Consider the following 20,658-nt stretch of genomic DNA (forward strand, 5'->3'; position numbering starts at 1 on the left):
TTACCTGCGAGGCTTTGATAAGTCCAAAACATTTTTCGTCCATTCCAACCACACATTAGTTTTCTTCATTTTCATTTTACAGCCTGCTGTCATGTGGCAAACTCAAGAAAACGTCTTCTTCCTTCTTATGCGCGCCATCGGTTTGGTGACCGTTTAACTGTTTTAACAGTTTTGCTGAATTTTTGTCAAGATCAAAATATCAAGACGGTGTTTGGATCATTCAGAACTAATTGTCCTGAGGAGAAAATCAATTTTAGCTAAATATGGACCCTGAAACATGGTTGTGTTGAAAATTTTACTTATTAATCAGATGTTCTTGAGTCTTGTTAATGGGCTTCATGCCTGTCAACTACATTTAACGCGAGCTTGTCTTGAAAATTGAGCGCAGTCTTTGCCTCCATCATAATCACTGGATGGGTAGTGATCAGTTATTCCACATGCAATCATAGAAATGTCCAGTGAATATAAAAAGTTGATTTTATAACTATTATATTTGCATTTTTGAAACAAATGTGTAAACGAATTATCTTCTCCGCTAATGTGGACATAGCAGCTAAAATGTTCAATCTGTGTTAAATGTGATTGTAGATTTAAAAGAAAATATAGATTAACCAAGAACTGAAGAAAACCGTCAGTCGCTAACATTAGCAACCATAAGCTATTAATCTATCAAACCAAGTAAATAAAAAAAAGTTTTTTTTAATCATTTTATTAAAAAATGTTTTCTTTAATTTTACGTATATACTCGTCTGATCCCCGGAGGGAAATTAAGGGCACACTCTAGTTAGTAATATTTTAAATGCATGCATAGATGTTAGTGTGTTAGTGGTAGAGTGGCGGGCAGCTCCTTTGTGGACCGCCTCAAATGAGCCACTTGTAAAGGGGGTCAGAGCCTTGCTCAAAGGCGCCTCGGCAGTGCTCCGGAGGTGAGCTGACACCTCTCACTGTCAGCTCACACTCATTCAATTTACTTTTTTAGATAACACTTTTATTTATTTTCAATGTTAGTCTTACTTTTAACACATTTGAACCACTTTTCCGATTGTAATTGGAATCCAGTTTTAGCGAACACCGCCTGATCGATTTTCTACTTTGTTGGATTTGTTGGTCTGTTTGTTATTATGATCTATAGTGAACATATTGTTCATAAAACATCAATTTGGACTTTTTCTTTTTTACAGGAATTCTCTCATCTGAAGAAAGATGACTTGTGACAAAAATCAGGGAGGAACTATGTCTCGTTTTTCATACGAGACTTTGAAAGTGAAAGACATTACAAACCGACTATAATGGCTCTCAGGACAAATCTGATGTCTGCATTTAGTTGTATCTGAACACACTTCATTTTTACAGGAGTGGACCGAAGTGACAGGTTAACACATCCCCAACACCTGGTGGTCGGTCTCCTCCAAATACAATCCCCCTGAGTTTCATCAGCCACACATGAGGGATTAGAAGAAATGCAAAGCAGGACGAGTGCTTCTGAAGTCAAAGTGAAGAAGTTCTCTTCTGCAATCCTCATTTATTCTGATATTCCTGCTGGGGTGAAGAAATGCTGCACAGTTCATCTGCAGGATTCTTAATCATAGCAACATCCAAAGAACGGCAAATGCCGAGAGATTTAAGTCCAAGAAATATTCAATGGAAATAAAAATGGGCCTGAAGTTTCAGCGGGGAAGAAAAGTTGAATAAAAATGAGATTATGCCGAATATTTTAGGATTTTCATAAGCAGAAAACAATGAGAATTCATAAAACTTCTCATTGTGCCATTTATTGTTTTTTTAAATAATGGAAGCCCAAAATTTGCTCTAATCTGCAGCATCTCAGGATCAAGAATCATTCCCCAGTTCTTGCAAACTGGACTCACTTGTAGCCCATGCTATAATTACCAACAGGCATTTTAACTGAACAGCTTAAATAGATTTTAAATGCACAAAAAAAGTGTCCAAACATATCACTAGGTGGTGTGATAAATGCAGCCTGCATGTAATTGAAAAGATAAAAGCTCTCAGCTCCATTCGGAGATGTCCATGAATGCAGAGGAGGTCCCCCCACCCCGCCACCCCCACCCCCGACCCTCCCATTGCAAACAGCATTCTTATGATAATAGAATAATGCTGGTGCTTTAGTTAATTGTGTACAGGCAATAGCGGTGGCCACCTTTTGTTGAGCTCTCTCATGGACCTAAAGGAAAGAACTGGCAGGGATTATAACTCTCATAGAACTTCTCAAGTTCCCCCAAACGACCATCGTCTCCCACCAATTTGCATTCAAGTGTTTTTATTTCTGTGATTTGTGATTTTTTTCATTCAGGATATCCAGCGCATTTTTGTTCTTTTACACATGATGTCTAACAAACGCTCTCTAAAAGTGTATATCTCTCCTGGAGGTGCTGCCAGAATAAGATATTTTCCTACAGGAAAAACACATCAATCTTTTAGCAATGTGTCAAAATCAAAATGTGATAAAAAACAAAGAAGGTAACTGCTTAAAACAAATGGGATCCTTCTTTAAACTCCAATTCCATCCGAAGCTGTGGGGTCAAAAACACACTTTTATTCCTGGTTTACTAGGATTAGCTACAGTTTTCTTATTTAAATAAGCTTTTCGGTAAGTGATGGACCTGACAACTGCTGAGGACACCCTGCTGTCATCAATTGCATGCGATGAGGAAAAATAAAAGTTAAACAAAGCACAAATAGACTAAGATGCTATGGAAGGATAACAAAAAGAAAATAGCATGTGGTATAGGGGATGGAAAAGGCATTAATATGTTATTACTATGCTTGCTTTTCCTCTATCATGCTACACTTACTATATATTCAAATTCTACTATAATACCTTGTTGCATCATTTCCAGATTAGAAATAGACTCATCCTCTATATATTAATATAACAACCACATAATAAATCTTTTCCAATCAAGTTTATATCCGTAGATGAAGGCTCCCAGGAACAGGGAAATAGCCCGGCCATAATTGTTAATTATGATCCAAAGTTATGGGGCAAACTACCTGTAGCTATCAGGGAAGCCCACAAACTAAATATGAGTAAAATAAATTATAAAACTTATCTCTTCGCTCCAGCATTTAACAAGCTATTACTTTCTTGAGGAACTCATTTAGTTTGCCTTGATCTTCTGACCCGCTCTTCTATTTTAAACTGTATTTTTTATGCTTTATGTATACTACTCTTAGCCTAATTTTAATAGTTATTTTCCTTTTTATTTTCATCCTCATTTCGGTTTGTTTTATTCATTCATCCGCGGCTCACTGGCGTCGTGCCCGGAGTATCCCCTGCCTCATGCCCTATGCCAGCTGGGATAGGCTCCAGCTCCCTGTGACCTGCTGCAGCGGAAAAAGCGGAAGAAAATGAATGAATGAATGAATTCTTGGTTCTTTTGTCCTCTAAGATAATTATTGTCCACTTGTATCTCCATCCAACATCCTGACACAGAAGTAAATCTGTAGTTCTTGTGTGACATCATCTTTCACTTTGGGATGGTTTCAGCAGTTCCAAGAAAATGAACAGCGATTAAATGTTGCACTAATGAACAGAACTGATGCATTAATAAAAATTTAAGTGTTAAATTACCAACCACAACTTTTGCCTTCTAACCTGTGTGTGAAAAATCAAACAATCCCCTCAGTGTTTATTTATCACACCAGCGTCCCTCCTCCTCTCCATCACTCCATCCTCACCTGCAACCAGGGCCTCACATCAGCACCATCACTATGGGACACGCATGAGCTAGCATCATCAGCATAGGTGATACATTTAGATACATTAGCATTCACTTTGATGTGTCGGCGGCTCTGGAGTCTCACTCTTTACACTGACTCACAGGTGTTTGTCATCATTTCAATTTTCTGAACAGAAGTTATGTTTTGAGCAACTTTATCTCCAGCTACCCAGAAACAGGTAAGCACCTGCTATCTGAGGATGAAGTTACATTTCCTTTTAAACCGTTTTCAATCAGCAGCTGGTTTAATTATTAGTTTCTGTAAATGTTTTTACGTCTTAAAAGTTGAGCTGCAGCAGCCCTCAAGCTAACCTAGCTTAATCCTAGTAGCTCATGCTAACGGCTATTAGCGGTTAAGCTAGTTGTCATTATAGTGATGAATGGCACAAAAAAAAACGTCTTTTCATTTTATAAAAATAAATTTGAACGAAATATGCGCATGTGTATAGTTTATTTTCACAAGTAATCTTTAAATGTGTCAAATAAAATAAAAATTTTCTTTGGCAAACTGGAAATTAAGCTAGCAACTCGAAGCTAGCTAACACTGTGATAAGCTAACTGCTAAAGTTAACTTGTTATTGGTCATTTTTTAAAATTTAAAATTATATTTCGTTGAAAAAAAAACAATTAAAAATAGTTGAACAAAACTTTGGATTCATTTATATGTATTTGGGAGTAGTTATTATATCTTAAACCCATAGTCAATAATGAAGTACAGTACATATATATGTTATATATAAGTTCATATATATTATACATCTGAACTTATGTATATAGATATGATCTTATATATGTATATGTTTATATGTAAGTTCATATATACATAAGTTCATATACATGAATATATATATGTACTGTATTTCATTACTATTTGTTTATGGGTTTAAGATATAATAACTACTCACAAATATATATATATATATGTATTTATATATATAAAAGTTCAGATATATTATACATATATTAGAATTAGAATTCATACTTTCATCTATTTGCGTCTTAAAATTGTTTTTCTGTCAAATCAGAAAAGGCTTTGTAAATTTTTTTTATTAAATAGATTTTTAATTTTAAGCGTTAACTTCCAGGAGGGTGTCTCCACGCTGCTTTTATTTCTCGTTTGCGTCACGGACTCTCGTGGAGACCTAGATGCACTCAAAAGGTTGCGCGTTTTGGGAGATAAATCGTCGCCACAAACCGTGGCCTTTTGGTTAAAACCTGAAAAACCACCGAACGCATCCGAATCCGGGAGGTCGTTCCTTATCATTTCTCTCAATGTCACCCCAAACGTGCGGGTATTTCCACCTGAAATTGGACATAGAGGGTGCACCTTTGCGCAGAGACGAGTTGAACGCCGAGAGGCTCCTCTGGGTGCACAAAGACAGCGGTTCGCAGAGGAACTTGTTCAGAGTGAGCCGGGGACGCTGGGAGGCGAAATAAACAATCTGTGGACACCAAGTAGCCGCGAACCGCGCAGTTTTCTCCCACCGAACACGCAATCCAACCACCAATCCAACAAATACAAGGTAAGAACTTGTATTCCGACGCGTTTCGGGTGGATTGGATGGCTGCGGAGCGGCACAAACCCTTCCTCGCTCTGGCTTCCCCGAGCGTGGTTGTTTTTGCAGAAAATGGCGTCATCGCCCTCTTGTTTCTGCCTGGCCGCGGCGGGGAGAGGAGTAGTTTCAGAGAGTTCTAGCAGCCCGTACGTGTGGCGTTTACCGCCCGAAATGGCAAAATCACCTACAGCGATGTGTTTTATTCAATAACGACTCGTAAAAAAACCTGATAGTTGGCGATTTCGCTCGGTAGAAGGACGCGCAAAGATGGAAGGGTCACCGGTCCTGTGCGCCAAGTTGCTTCTTGGAAAAGGTGGCACGGAGCCGCAAAACGCAGCGTTTTACCTCCGTGATAATTCAATCCGCAACGACTCTAATCTCATCCAGCTGACTGGGGATGATTCGGTGTTTACCGGGGTTGTGATGGAGGGATTCGTGGGTGTACTGCACCTTGTCTTTGTGTGTGTTTTATTCGGGTTAGCTCGGTTTTACGCCGCACTCCCCTGCCATGCTGCAATCGCGATGAGGGGGCCCTCTTTATACGGCTTGAAAGGTGCATTTTGTACTTGGCTTCTCCTTAAATCGAGTCAAGCTGCCTTCCCCCCTTCCTTTGTGGCACAAAATAGTGGCGTTTCCAAACCGACATTATAACCGTGTAAAAAGATTTTCGTGGATAATAGGAGGCGATGCAAATCGTGCCATGAGAACGGCGGCTGCCCCTTGCGCCCTGGTTCCCTGTTCGGCAGACAGGAGGCAAGCCTGAATGAGATAGAAAATTTAAAAAAAGTCACATAGTTTGCACAAAACTGGGAAGTCCGGGCGCTGCGCAATGATTGTGTTCGCTCGCTTTTGCGCAGAGCTCAGTGGCAGCTGCTGTAACGGCCGCCCGACACCATTTCACCGCGATATTTTTTTTTTGTTTTGCGTGTGTGTGCGTGCGTCGGCCAACCTTTTGTAAATAGTTTGGGGACTCTTGGATGAAAGGACACAATGGTATCCACGCGGGGCCCTTTATGGCCTGTGAATGCGGTCCCAAGTCCCACTCCGGCTGTCCTGTCGTTCCCCCGTCAGCTACGTGCATGCGTCCTAGCCCTGACCACCACCACCACGCATCCACCATAGCGAGGGCCAAGCGCTCCGTTCCCCCCTCACCCCACACCTCGGTTCCTCCTGTGACCAAAAAAGTCGTGGATCGATCCGCGTATCCACGACCACGGTGATGTCCGTTTCCCCACTCCGCGCACATTTTTCTATCAAGTTTCCCCCGAGTTATGCAACCGCATCCCCGGTAGAGAGAACTGCTTGTCCGCCGTTATTTACTCGCCACCAACCGTCATGGGAAGGGGGGGGGGTGATGATGATGATGATGATGATGATGATGTGTGGGGTATTTATGTGTAATATGTGACGGATCGGACCGGAACCTGTGGCGGCGACACTGATTGAGGGGAGATGTGTCATTTCATTCGCGGATCACCCGGTGCCATTTGCGTCACGGCCCCGCGGCCTCAGCACGCCCATGGGGGGCGATGGAGTTGCAAATGGAGACCGTGTGTGCTGACGCTGCCCCAGTCGAAAGGGAAGCAAGAATCACGGACCCCCCCCCCCCCCCACTACCCCACACCCACCCACCCCTCCTGGGCGGCAACGACCGGCCGTGCGCTTCCACCTTTCCATCCAGCGGCGCACCGACTCGTAATCCCGGAACAACGCGGAAGATCGCGCGGTTTGTTCGGCTCCGGTTCGCCCTGACAGGGGATGCGTAAGTGGATGCGCGCCACACCGCGGCGTGTGGGGCTCCACAGGCCAGCCCTGGAGACTTCTATCCCGTCCGCGTCCTTCCCCTTATGGTGCTCGGTGCATGTGGTTTATTGTGGATGAACGTTTCTCCAACCCGGATTGCGTGGATACGATCGCGAAACCTTTCAATCCCGGAGGATACGGATTGGATTAAGATTTTCTCACCGGATATACAATTGCGTCGAGTTTTTTGTGTGTGTTTTTTTGTGTGTGTTACATCCACAACTCGCCACGCGTTTCTGTTGTGGAGATGAACTGGGCATTTTTATTTCTCAATCCAGGAACGTTGCATTTGTTGCTGCTGCGCGTTTTGGGCACTGCGCATTGGTTTCATCCACAGGAACTTGTTCACGAAGGCAGAAAAAAGTCCCAAAATTCTCACAAAGTGCGAATCCAGTCATCGCGGAAAGAGTTAATAATCTTCTGCTGGTGGGGGGATGCATTATTTAAATGTAATCAGTTATACCAGTTAATAGGTAACGCGCTGTATCGGTACCACAGCACATCTTCATGTTTTATATATTTTAATTTGCACCGCTCTACATGGGAAGGATGTGAATAGAATAATATACATATGAGGAATTATTACAGCCGTAAAACCTGTTAGTTTGTATGATGTCGTAAAATCAGAGTCAGACATTCTCTGTGGACAGAAGTTGTGTGTTTACACCGCTTTCACTTTTTTAATTTAGCGTCCACTTTTTGTTTAGTTTAAAAGAAAGATAGTGTATTAAGAGTTGTTCCATGTGCGTGTTGTTCCAGGTACAAACTAAGGAATAGAAGTTTCTACCCGGCGCACCGGACAGACATTCCCTAAGGTAGAGTTTCTCCTCAGAATCTGTTGAATATGTCTTTTTATTTTCATTTAGAAGTTCTTTAATGCAGCTATTTTTTTGTTTTAATGAAGTTGAAAACTTCTTTTTCTTGTTCTCAGTCTAGATTTATGCGTAGATCTTGTTTTTTTCTGTATTCTAACACAAGTTCATTCTGATCGGACCGATTTCCATCATCCAGTCGCCCCGTTTAACTTTGAGAAGTATGAATCGGTAACTAGAGCATCACTGTAAATAAAGTGGGCTCTTTAAGGGAATATATTCACTATACTTTTATAAAATACTCTTTGCCTCTCAGTGTCCCGGGACACTTCGGGCACCAGAACCCGATCACTGTCATCTCTGTTTAATAAACGTGTGGTGATGAGATGCTGCGTTCAGGCACCGTGTCAATTCAGTTTGTAAGTTCAGTCATTAACATGTAAGTTAATTAGTCAGCCCCCGTCCGGTTGGTTAGTCATTCCTCCAATCAGCATGCCAGGAAGCCGCTGTCAGACGTTTGACAGCCGTGGCGGAGGTGAAGTGTAGCGCAGCTCCAGCTGTCAACAAACTCCGATGTTCTGCCCGGTGCGATGAAAGGCTCAGATTCCTCCACTGCTCTTTTGTGTTTTGAGTCATGGAAACTTTAAGTGGAATCTGCGTGATAACGTGTGTGTGACTGATGTGTCCTCATAAGACCCGCGTGATGTTTCTGCACCAAGTACCGGTGCGTGTTAGCGGTTCCGGTCGACCAGCATTAGCCGGTAAGCGAGGAGACAGTTGGAATTCAGTCTGTGTGCCGGTGTCACATCCCACGGCCACTTAATGTAGGAAATATTTAACTTAATCCTTGTAATGACACTCCGAAGTACCTTGTTTCGTGGTGGTAATTTCAGGATTTGCTGTACCTGTGGAGGAATATCCCCAGAGTAATCCGCTGGAAAATTTACCCTACTTCCAAATCCCAGCGTTGACAGCGTTTTGGTGCCTTTAAATGCCTTCGGCACGGCGGTCCCCAGCACTGAAGGTTCTTATACATCGTGAGTGGCTATTTCCCGTGAGGTGTGACCAATCAGATTGTCTCGGAGGCGGGGCAGTTGGAATCGGGAGCAGCTGAGTCAGGTGCGACGGTCGTGGCGTATTCAGGCCACGGTGCAGCTTTAGTCTCCTGGTTCCCGTCCCATCGCGGTCAGGTGGCATCGCTGTGGCGTGTTCGCTAGCAGTCAGCATCACGTCACTTAGCGTGAAGCCCCCTCCATTAGGAGTAAGTCCTGCCAGACCTTTTCCACACAGCCATCGGAGGCAACCGCTGATGGAAGGCCCGTATCTCTGATGAGGATTTACTTCAGTGGTCGCTGCCTGAAAAGGACAAATGAGGATTTCGTCGGCTAAAATAAGAGACGTTCCCAAAAGGGAAACGCTTTGACAAATTGTTTTCTAGTGGGTGTAAACAATTCACTCTGGATTATCACTGGAGACGGAGCTCAGATGTGTTTGCTTATTAAATCTGTGACATCGTCAGGTGTGCCAGCGTGTCTGCAAAATTTAATTTTTAAATATGTCATTGCCGTCATAGTCATGGAAATTATAGTTTAGTTGGACGTCCACAGATAGCGTGAGTCACGGTCAATCGGTCAACCGTGAAACTTCTACGTCCCTGGTCGTTCACGTCGCTCTCATCATCCTCAGAATCCTCCGTTTGGAGCTTCAGCTCTCATTACCTGAGTCAGAACAGGAGTCACCACTTCACAAACCACGTCAGGTCTGTTGCCAAGGAAACGGGAGAGTCCCCCCCTCTGCGCCGGTGTGTGTGTGTGTGTGTGATTGTATTACGGCCCGCGTGCGTGCGGTCGGATGTGTTTGTTTTAAACATTTGCATTGAAGATGCGATTGAAGTGAGCGCCGTGTCCGTCCGCACTGGGGTGTTGTTGTTTTTTTGTTTTTTTTCTCGTCTTCTTGCGCTGGCAGACGGCGGCTTGGCAGCTTTTTATGAAACACTTCTCAACAAAGTAATTAAGCAGCTGTTCTTTGGTTGGGATTCGCTTCAGTCTCGCTGCCGCGGAGCACGCTGAAGGGAATATCAATCCCAAGACAAGCGTGGCCGTGGATTACCGCGCAAAATTGCACTTGATGTAAACGAAGGCGGCAAAAGTAACATTTGTCGCTGCAACGGTGACGGATTTTGTCGTCCTGCTCGTACATCGTCGTAGCAACTGGTGTAAATAACAAGAATGTCCACCTGAGGACTTTTCCACATGAGGTCGTCTGCACATTCCTTCCGCATTCTGTTTGGGTTCCCTCCACTGTTCTCCTGCTTCCTGCAACTAGAAACATGCATCGTCAGGAAACTAATGATGTTAAATGAATAAAAATATAATAATAAATAAACTTAACACCTGATGATGCAAATCATCTGTTGAAGGCGAGGACATTCTCTCATCTCGTATCTCTGTTTTTCTTAATTTTTCTGCTTTGCTGACACAGTTTTGGCACTGAGAATCTGTAAAGCACACACTTTTTTTTAAGTATATATATAAAAAAAGTGTTAAATTAGGTCTGTTTCGGTCGAACGATTCGGATCCACACACGTTCTCAGTACCAGCTCACTCCACTTCAGGATGACAGGATTCATCCCAGTGAAAGCAGCCTCAGCGGGTCATGGGTGGGGGGGGGTGCGGAGCTAACAAGCTAACGCATTAGAGTCAATTTCACTGGAGTTCACACAGCTAAGACCAATTTAGATGGATGCGAGAGAAGGAGATAATTTGCCATCGCCTTTTTTTTTAGCACATAAGGCCAAAACCAGTCCGCAGAAAGAGAACAAGCAGAATTCGTCAGTCCCCAAATCACCTGATTTAGACTGATTGTAAAGCTTTGCAGGTAAATCTTTCTCTTCTTTGTGAAGATGTGTGCTGTGTCCTTTTAAACTCACCCTCATGCCACCAGACCCCAAAAACTTTTCATCTCCAAAGTTCCTTTTAAATCCGAGCTTCGCCGCCCTCTGCTGGACGTTCACTGGTACTACAAGTCCACACAACCTGGGGATGAGAGAGTGACATTGCGTGATGGAGGCATTTGAGGTCGCCACCACACATTTCACGGGCATGTGACGTCACCATGGGCGTGGTCATAACCTCCACTTGTTATTCCGTCATTGTGTTTATCACCCAATGATAATTCACCCTAAAATCACTGTTTAACAAACGGATGCTGCTGCCAGAGACAGGATGTGGTTTTACTACGATTAAAAAAATAACAAGACAGTTTATATTGATGAGCTTCTGATGGATTATAAGTAGTGAGTACCTACGTGTGAACCAGTGCTGTGCACTAGTGTGTCTGGTACTTGTGGCCGAGTTGGACCAGTCCATTACCTTATCCCGCCACTAGAGGGCAGCAACAAACACGATTCATGCACAGAAACATGTGGAGAGACTTTGGAAACAAACGTTTTGTTGTTGTCAATACATTTTCCAGGTCTGTGACAACTTAAAATAAGAGAGTAAAGTCAAAACATGGCTCTGGTAAGCTTTGCATTTCCTTTGCTTGTGTTGTGAGCGATGTGTAAAGCATCTGTGGCTACGTTGCAGGTCGCGGGTGAATGCTGGTAGCCATCGTGCCGTGCCGCGGGCCAGTGTTGGCATCATGGTGAAGGTCCAGAAGTCATCCGGGAGGAAGAGCGCCCACTGCCACCGCAGACAGGTACGATGCCTGGTCGACTCGACTTCCTGTCGGCCAATGACCTGTCACATGTTTGTTTCTCCTCCCGGTTATTTACGTCAAACACCAGGCGAAGTGATTAAAGCTGAAAATAAAATCCATTAAAGGTCTCCATTAAAATTTCTCCTGACAGATTAAAAAAATTCTGCTGTTATTCTCAAGAAAATGAAGAGGATGATCATGTTTAACAAAAAATAATAATAGTAATAATAATTACACACACACACACACACCTGTGATCGACTTTTCATCCTGCTCTTCTTTATTTTTTATGCCCGTATTTTTTTTCTTATCCTACCACAACGATCCAATAAGACCACGCCCACAGCGGCTCGTGTTAAACGTGTTTTTATCCCCCCCCCCACAGAGCAGCGATCGGACGGAGACGGAGGAGGACCAGCCCCGGTCAGACACCCACCCCCCGCAGGAGGAGCGGGCGCTCCCAGAAGTCGACCGTCCCACCGATCAGACCCCCCTCCAGGTCTCCGGTTCGACTGAGGCGCCGTCGCAGCAAAACGCGGAGCTGGAAGAACCTGAAGCAAACGGCAAGGAGAAGAGCAGCTCGGCCCCCCAGGCTCAAATCAAGCCCCTGTGGAAGCCCATTCCCCCACTTCTGCCGGAATCCCACATGGAGACCCGGGACCAGAGCGTCCAGACGGATGAGCGGCTTCAGGAGGACGTTGTTGGAAGCCAAGGTCACATAGCAGGTGGGGGCCGTTGACCCTTTTCACAGCAGGTGGGGGGTGTGGGGGTGTTTGCTAGAATAACAGCAATGCTACGCTGATCGCAGCAGCCTCGATTCCGATGTGAATCCTCTTCCTGTGTGAACGTGAAGACGAGCGTTCCACCGCAGCGCCAGGAGAAACTGTTTACTCCCAACCGACGCTTCTGATTGGTCGATCTTTGACCCCGTTGCTGAGGGGCGGGCGGGCGATAGGTCAACAGGTCGCTGACATGCCCCCACTGGGATTAGAGCAGTTTGTTTCAAAGAGGCGTGTTGGTGGGGGGAGGGGAGGGGGGATGAGGATGAGAAAAACCCTCAGTCACACGTTAATGCATGATCTCCATCTTCATCACTCCGTTCCTGTCCTTCTCTCCGTCAATCCGAGCCCCCGTTAAGGATTTCCTCTCTGCAACCTCATGTCTCACCTTCGTCGGACTCGTTATTCCAGGTTCGGTGCCCCCCATCACCACCACCCACACATCCCACCCCCCCCATCTTTGGCTGTCTATTTCCAGGAAAAAAAATTTAAATCAAGGAAATGAAGTTGTTGAACTTTTAAATCCGTGAAAGCAGACATTTAACCTCCCCCCACCCCCATGATCCATCTCCGTCAGCCTGCATCAATAATGCAGGAGCTGAAGTCCAGCTATTTTATAATTAATGGTTATACAACAGAAAAACAAAGTAGTTTGAGATCAAGAAGTAGAACCAACATCATAATTATTAAATATCATTAAATATCATAAATATGAACATTTATACTTTAAAATTCCTACATTTTAAAGCTTTGAAGGTGGTCCGGAATATGAATTTGCTCTTACAGTAACATTATGGCGATAAAAGAAATCAGTTATACCCCCCCACGCACGCACGCATGCACGCACGCACGCACGCACACACACACACACACACACACACACACACACACACAAAATCCACTCCACTGTTGGCCTACATCCCCCCCTTAACGACAGCCCTCTGTACAAATATAACACTACACGATCATCTTTTAACAGCCGAGCCCCGAATCTCCCGTCTCATTACATCGCCTGCTAAAGCACAGGATTGTGGGATACGTTTGATACTGAAAGGAGGAGAAGATGATGGATGGATGGCCTGCTTCTCCTAGTCGTGTGTGTGTGTGTGTGTGTGTGGGTGAGAGTGACCTCCTCGTCTGCTTGTGTGCACCCTTAAAGCTCATACGGTATATTTTGTCTCATAGCAGGGCTGCTGAGTTTCTAGGTGAGGATGTAAAGAATGTCACTTGATTATTTATCCCCCCCCCCCAGGTGTGTGTGTGGAGCCCGGAGATCCTCCTCTCCTCCAGCAGCCTTTGCAGACCTCCAAGTCCGGGATTCAGCAGATCATCGAATGCTTCCGCTCAGGTGTGTGTCACCTGCGACGCCTGCCTTCGACGCGTGTTTTTCCCCGATGTCCCCCGAACTCATCGCTGACAATGCTCCCCCCTCCCTTCTTTCGTTGCAGGCACCACCCAGCTGAAGCACATGCTGCTGAGGGAGGTGGACACCATCTTCGAATGTAAAATATGCCGGAGTCTTTTCCGAGGCCTGCCCAACCTCATCACGCACAAAGAGTACTACTGCCTGTCGCGGCTGCCCGAACTCGACGGTGAGCGTTAGCATGAGCCATTAGCATGCAGACGTGCGCCGGCGCAAACGCATCTGGAATGCTTTACGCGTTTATATTCCCAGCTGCATCTCCAAGGACTCAAATCAATGGACATAAAGTCAAACTTTAAAATGAAAGATTCTTCTTATAGAGTCTGGACCTGATTTGTCACCACCTCAGCTCCTGTTACTCTGGTCACTCTCCTCCTCCTCCGATGTTTCCATTTCAAAAAGATCTCCTCATTATTCTTCTCTTAGCGCCGTTGTCATCCACACACGGCGCCTTTTCTTTCCCGACACGCACGCCGTCACAGACTCGCACAACGCACGACGCAACACCATCAAATCATTCATCGCTGGAAGTGGAGTTTCTCTCCTCTCACATCAGGAAGGAAATTGACTTTAATCTCACAGCCTTGGTATTTTTTGCCTGCTTCTCATTAGGAGCAGCGTATACCCATAATTCCATTCTATGCTCCTGTAGAGGCAGTAGGAGTCTCGGGGAGGCCGGCGTCTTGGAGGCTGTTCTCTCTCGCCGAGCTCTACTCCCGTCTCCTGCAAGGGAAAAATCAATCTCAGCCTCACAAGCGGTCAATTATATTCTTTTCTGGGTTTTATCCGCCGTAATGATCGCCTTTGTAAAAAAAAAAGAAAGAAGAAGAAGAACGCTTTTCTTTTTGTCTGTTTGTGCTCTTAATGAAATTGTTCTCTGCACCGGTGACAATATTTCTGAATTGGGAGTTTATTAACTGAAAGTCAGACGCATTTTTACCTTGATAAATTATCTCATTGGTGTGTGTTTGCCCCCCTGTCGCTGTAATAAAAGCGTGGAAATGCTCTTCGTCATCTCCTCCTCTTCTCTGAGCACCTGAGGGAAGGGAATCTCTTCAAATGTGGCACAAACGTCCGTCGAGACTCCACCATGAACCTGCGATAATTTGATAGACCAGAGGTCAAGGTCACTGAGCATCGATATTCTTAACGCACTCATTCGAACGTAATTTCACCCCAAAATGTCAAATAGAATGAAAATGTGACGGGTTGACATCTTATTTCCAAAAGGCCAACATCATTTTGACGCAATAACATTCTCCAAAAAAAAATCACATCTCCGGCTCGGGAACAGAAGAGGAGGTCAGAAACGTGTGTCTTTCAGTCTTTTCATTCAAGTGTTGGTTCCCCCCCCAGGTTCGTGCGGTGACGACCGACAGAGCGTCGCCATTAAGGATCTGCTGGACTCCATTTATCCCAAATCCGACCGGCCGGACTATGTGGTGAGACTGGAGCCCATCCAGACCACCACCAAGGCCGTGTTCCAGTACCTCACCACCGAGGAGGACCTGGCCAGATTCCCATCACATACAACCAGGTGGGTGGGCTGGAAGCACATCAGAACCTTTCAGTTAAAACCCTCGCCATACGACTGTCGTCCTGTCTCGATGTCCCCCGCAGCGCCAGGGAGAGTCCGGTGGCGTGGGAGGGAGAACCAATGGAAAGCGGCGCCGACAACAGCCAGCCAAGCCAGCCGGAAAACCACAGCAGCAGCCCAGGACACAACCCTGCTCCGAAAAGATGGGAGGCTGAGGAGGCGGTGAAAGACGAACAACCTCCGCACGAAGACGAGGGCTCCACCAGCGGGGTAGGTGACCGGGGCTGGGGGAGCAGAAATGGGTGGACAACCGGGTGTGATTCCGTTCCTCTCCTCCCTCCCGTCCAGGTGGAGGATGTGACGATCTCCTGCTGCCTGTGCGGTCAGGACTTCAAGTCGCGTCGCAGCATCCGGCGCCACTGTCGCAAGATGCACCAGACCAAACTAGAAGAGCTCCGCAAGTTCACCGAAACACGGACAGTTCCCACCAGCCTGCTGTCCATGGTGAAAGGTAGGAGAGCAGGAGATACGGACAGTTAGATCATCCATGGAGGAAAGGATGACAAAACTAACTAGGTTTGAAACTAACTAGGTTTTAAACCAACTAAATAACTAACTAGCTAACTAACGAGGTTTTAAACAAACAAACAAACTAGGTTTTACATGAACTAGATTTTGAACAACTAAGTTTTGATTTAACAAAGTTTTGAACTAACTAGGTTTTGAATTATTATTTACCAGGTGTAAACAGTGTATTTATGTTATTGTTTAATTATTATTTACCGGTATGTTTATTGTTTGTTTCCACTGATAAACATACAAATATTCAGGATTCAGTTGAATGAAGTGTGAAACCTGTTTTCCTGTTCCTGGAGGTCGTCCGAGGACTCTCAGCACCCTCAGCGGGAAGTCGTGTCCGGTGTGCCTGAAAACCTTCGCCACTAAAGCCAACCTGCGGCGCCACTTCGACGAGGTGCACCAGGGTCTGCGGCGGGACAGCAGCACGCCCAGCGGCGCCTCGCGGCCCAGCCAGCCCTTGCCTCCGGAGGCCACGCCGCCCAGGAAGAGCAACAGCTCGTCTCCAACGCGAGCTCAGAACGCCAAGTCCGCCCCGGTGAACGCCAAAACGACGCCGTCGAACCAGAACCCGCCCAAACCGCAGCTCCCATTGCCCCCCCCACTGGCGAACTCGGCATCGTGCCGCTGCACCATCTGCAAGAGGAACTACATTTCACAGGTTTGCTTCCTCTTTGCCCCAGCTTGTGGGTGGGATTTGTAGTTTTTTGGAGTAATCGTTGTTTTTTTTCCCCGTGTGTTTCAGCTCATGTTGAAGAGACACATGCGCATCGTCCACAAAATCTACAGCATCAAAGGGAACAACAGGCCCGCCGCCACGCCCACACCTGCGCCGACCCCCGCCGCCTCCGCCGCCGTCGTTCCCAACAATGACAACGCAAACTCAGGTCCGAGCAACAACGTCCGAGGCAAAGAGGAAGCGGCAGTCTCGTCCGATGAGGAAGAGGAAGACGCGGACGTGGAGAGCAGTCCGGCCCCGTCTCCTAGCGACAGCACCGGAACAGCTAAAAGCGTCCCCGTGGCGCAGAACGCCGTGAAGGTGAAGGAAGAGGAGGCGCCCCCGAGTCCGAAGGTAACGCCGTCGCCACCTTCTACGGCGGCGACGGCGTCGCGTGGCGCTTGCGGCCCGGGGGTGTCGGTCAAAATGACCAAACTGTCGGTGGGTTTCGACTTCAAGCAGCTCTTCTGCAAACTCTGCAAACGGCAGTTCAGCTCGCGGCAGAACCTGACCAAACACATCGAGCTGCACACGGACGGCAACGACATCTTCATCAAGTTCTACCGCTGCCCGCTCTGCCGCTACGAGTCGCGGCGCAAGCGTGACGTGCTGCGTCACGTGACCGTGGTGCACAAGAAGTCGTCGGCGTACCTTGCCAAGATCATGCCCAAGCTGGAGAGCCGGGCAGTGAAGCGTCTGGCGGAGGTCGTCCTCAACAGCACCAACCCCACCAAGAGGACGGGCGGCGGCGTCAAAGAGGAAGTCAATGGGCGCCAGGCGTCTTCTTCCTCTTCCTCCTCGTCATCGTCGTCGTCCTCCGTTTCTCCGCCGGTCACGCGTAAGCAAGAGTGCTCCTCCGCTCCCCCGTCCGCCGCCACCGCCGCCGCCTTCTCCTCGCCGTCTCCCGCCCCGCTGACGCGGAAGCAGCAGGATCTGTCGTCGCCGCCGGCGTTCACGCCGTCCCCTCCCTTCACCCGCAAGCAGGAGAGGCAGCAGACACACCAGCCCCGCCCCGTCAGCCCGCCGCTGACCCGCCGCAGCGAGAAACACGCCCATCAGCGCAACTCCTCCTCTTCCTCCGCCGCCGCCATGTCGCCCGTCAACCAGATGCCGCACACGAGACGCCACGACGCCCAATCGGAGGGCAGTGGCGGCGGCGGCACAGGGTCATCCTCCGAAGTCAGGGTGACCAAGAACTTCTCCCTCCACGCCTGCGACCAGTGTGGGCGGGCCTTCGCTAAGAAGGTACGGGAGAAAAATGTTTGTCAAATCCTACTGTCAATCAAAAAACTGACCAATCGTATCGTCTCTGCGTTCTCAGCTCTACCTGGAGTCTCACAAGCGGAGTCATCGCAACGCAGCGACCACGGCGGCCAATAGGAGGAAAGGAGTCAGCACTCGCTCCAAATCGATGGCGTGGTGAAGAACACTCCGTAAGAACGTCCTCCTCCTCCTCCTCCATCGCTTCTGCTCCGGGTTTCCTCCCTTGTCATTTTGTCCCTCCCCCTCCTCCTTTTCCTCTCCCATCAGCGGCATGTGGTGTGTGTGTGTTCCGAGCAGTTGTGTGTGTGTTTTCATTGACCGCCTGGAACATTTACCGCCTGTTTGCTCCTCGTTTGTTTCTCCATCTCTGCTCATTAGAAAGTGTCCTCTCGGTCCAAATGTCGCCCATCTCCCTACCTCTTTCTAGATCGATTTAACTTTTATTGCTCTTCCTTCATCTCTTCATTTTTCCTCTCCTTCTGCAGGAACAACAGCAGAACGACCCCCCCACCCCACCCTCATTCTCTCCCCCAACAATGAAGAATCAAATCAAAACTGTCATGGGGGAGGACGAAGAGTCGAACAAAAGCAACAACAGAGCCTGAGGATCGGAGTCAAAAGGATTTCTACCTTTTTTTTAATTTAAGAACCGAACACGGCGTCTGAATCTCACGTTGGAGCCGAACGGCGGCGGCGGCGCTGCTACGGCAGAGAACGGATGTAAATATCTGCGTATGTAAATATGGAGCTGGAAGCCGGCGACGCTCCGGGTGAACCTCTGCGAAAGAGAGGCGGGACTGAAACAGAACTGGATCGGGGACGCCGCAGAAAAACACACTGGAAACGACCTTTTCTTTATTTATTTTTCTTGTATTTTTCGGAGACCACAGATCCCGACCGAACCCAAGATGCACAAAAATACCCATCAGGCTGTACGTTCTCGCCGCGCGGCGCATCCACGAACCGCTAAACACGATAATGCCGACAGAGAAGACTTTAAAAGTCTTATTCTCACCCCTGAGCCGAACAGGACGTTTAACTTTAAATATTGCTTCTGAGAAGTAAAAACAATTCCAGGTGTGGTGTTTGTCACGCAGGAAGTCCACAGGAAGTCCACAGGAAGTCCACAGGAAGTCCACAGTCGCCCTTCGCCGCTGCTAGGCAGCAGCCGGCGGCGCGAAAATCAAATTTCCCATCAGTCCCTTCCACAAACAATGAAAGTGAGCGGAAACCCAAAGTTGTTGTTTGCAGCTTTTTTGTGTGTGTTCATTCATTTTTTAAAATTCTTCTATGGACGTATGAAGTTTTTCCATCTCAGTTTGTTTTTGTTTACGAGGGAAGCGCGCTTCCTCCCTCCAATGAAGTTTGTCACCAGAACATGTGAAGCCAATTATCAGCGAAAGCCAACATTCGTAGAAAAATATTTGCAACATCACAGAAAACTACCATTAATTAATATTATATATCAAATTTAGCTTTAGCTACATGCTAACCCCTCCTCCCTGCACATATTTCCACCAATAAGGACTCAAATCTTAATGTTGCAGACAAATAAAAGACTGCTTGGAAAGTAGAAACCATCAACTGGAACGCTTCGTTTTCTACATCCTGTTTACAATGAAATATTTCCGACCACCGCCGTCGGACGTGCAGCAATCCGACCCGTTGTCACGCACGTCGCGATGAAACACGAAGCACACGTACGTCAAACTGAAGTGCCTGAGCTGCAGAGTGCGATCGACAGTTTGTGGTGCTAAACCCGATTGACGATGGGGTGGAAAGAAAAAAGTGAGACAACGGGAAAAAAAACAAAAAAAACCCAACGGAACATTAAATCCCCCCCCCCCTCATTTGGAAGTTAAAAAAGAAGTGCAGGGCTCCCTTCAAGTGAAGTTTTGGAGCTTTCCTTTTTTCTACATAATCTCCTCGTCGAGAGGACGGAGAGCTTTCTTACAGTCCGGTTTGTTTTAACGAAGCGACGCCGGTAAAACCCAGAGGTAGTCTTTGAAAACACTGGCGCGAACGAGGAAGAGGACCGAGGAAGACCAAAAAATAACGTAGACACGTCTTAATGTTCGAACGGAAAGCCATGAAATGGAGCAAAAGCAGAGAGAAAAAAAAAGACCAAAACTTATTTTTTATAACTGAACAAAGGCTGCAGGAAGAAGACGTGGAGATGTACATATGGATTCATCCTACAGGGATGCTGGGTAACGTAGTTCTAATAGTCATCCTAGTTACTGACTCGTACTTAACCGTCTGCTTCGAACACGTTTGACGAGCTGCTCACTGTTTTCCAGTTCCAGATTAGTTTCTGATTCCTACTGAAGGTTTTTTTTTTTTTTTATCATTGTGACAAGAAGAGAACCGAACCCAAACCTCAAGAGATTTTCTTGTTTTTTGTTTGTTTTGTTGTGTTGTTTTCTAATCTCGTGGTCTCTTTCGTCGCTGGTTGTAACCTGCTAAACTCCCCTCGCCGAGAGAAGAGTTAGCGAACTACTTCAGACGTGACAAGAATGTTAAAACCAACCACTTAATAAAAATGTACCGCTTCAAACCTCTGCTGGCTGTCAGCCGCTTTATGTGTGTGTGTGTGTGATGAGTCGCATAACCTCCATCAATCATGTTTGTTTAATGAAATTTTCATTCGCCTCCGCTGGGATGGATTCTATGGACGTTCGCGTTTTTCTCCTTCTCATTTCCCCCCACGCGTTATTCAATACGTCATTTCGACTTCCGGAAGCGTCGG

At 46.6% G+C, this 20,658-nt stretch overlaps 1 protein-coding gene across 2 annotated transcripts; it reads left to right on the forward strand.

The window, feature by feature from the left end:
- Positions 1-4,912: 4,912 nt before the first annotated feature.
- Positions 4,913-18,831, forward strand: znf800b (zinc finger protein 800b). 2 transcript variants are annotated; one of them, XM_068306582.1, is made up of 13 exons: positions 4,913-5,266; positions 7,862-7,917; positions 11,502-11,613; positions 11,999-12,338; positions 13,645-13,740; positions 13,841-13,984; positions 15,172-15,352; positions 15,436-15,622; positions 15,701-15,863; positions 16,228-16,589; positions 16,674-17,891; positions 17,968-18,079; positions 18,395-18,831. In XM_068306582.1, the coding sequence occupies exons 3-12, from the start codon at positions 11,557-11,559 to the stop codon at positions 18,067-18,069; spliced, it is 2,850 nt and encodes a 949-aa protein (XP_068162683.1). In that variant the 5' UTR covers positions 4,913-5,266; positions 7,862-7,917; positions 11,502-11,556; the 3' UTR covers positions 18,070-18,079; positions 18,395-18,831. The 2 variants fall into 2 exon arrangements, with proteins under 2 accessions (XP_068162683.1, XP_068162684.1); XM_068306583.1 differs by lacking the exon at positions 7,862-7,917.
- The last annotated feature ends 1,827 nt before the right edge of the window (positions 18,832-20,658 follow it).

This window comes from Antennarius striatus, chromosome 22, assembly GCF_040054535.1.
Source record: "Antennarius striatus isolate MH-2024 chromosome 22, ASM4005453v1, whole genome shotgun sequence".
Classification (NCBI taxonomy): Eukaryota; Metazoa; Chordata; class Actinopteri; order Lophiiformes; family Antennariidae; genus Antennarius; species Antennarius striatus.

Bases quoted from the DNA above. Each gene is read 5' to 3' on its own strand.
- znf800b (XM_068306582.1), top strand. From the start codon at position 11,557: ATGGTGAAGGTCCAGAAGTCATCCGGGAGGAAGAGCGCCCACTGCCAC. The intron at 13,985-15,171 runs GTGAGCGTTAGC...TTCCCCCCCCAG, and splicing joins GCGGCTGCCCGAACTCGACG to GTTCGTGCGGTGACGACCGA. The intron at 15,353-15,435 runs GTGGGTGGGCTG...TGTCCCCCGCAG, and splicing joins TTCCCATCACATACAACCAG to CGCCAGGGAGAGTCCGGTGG.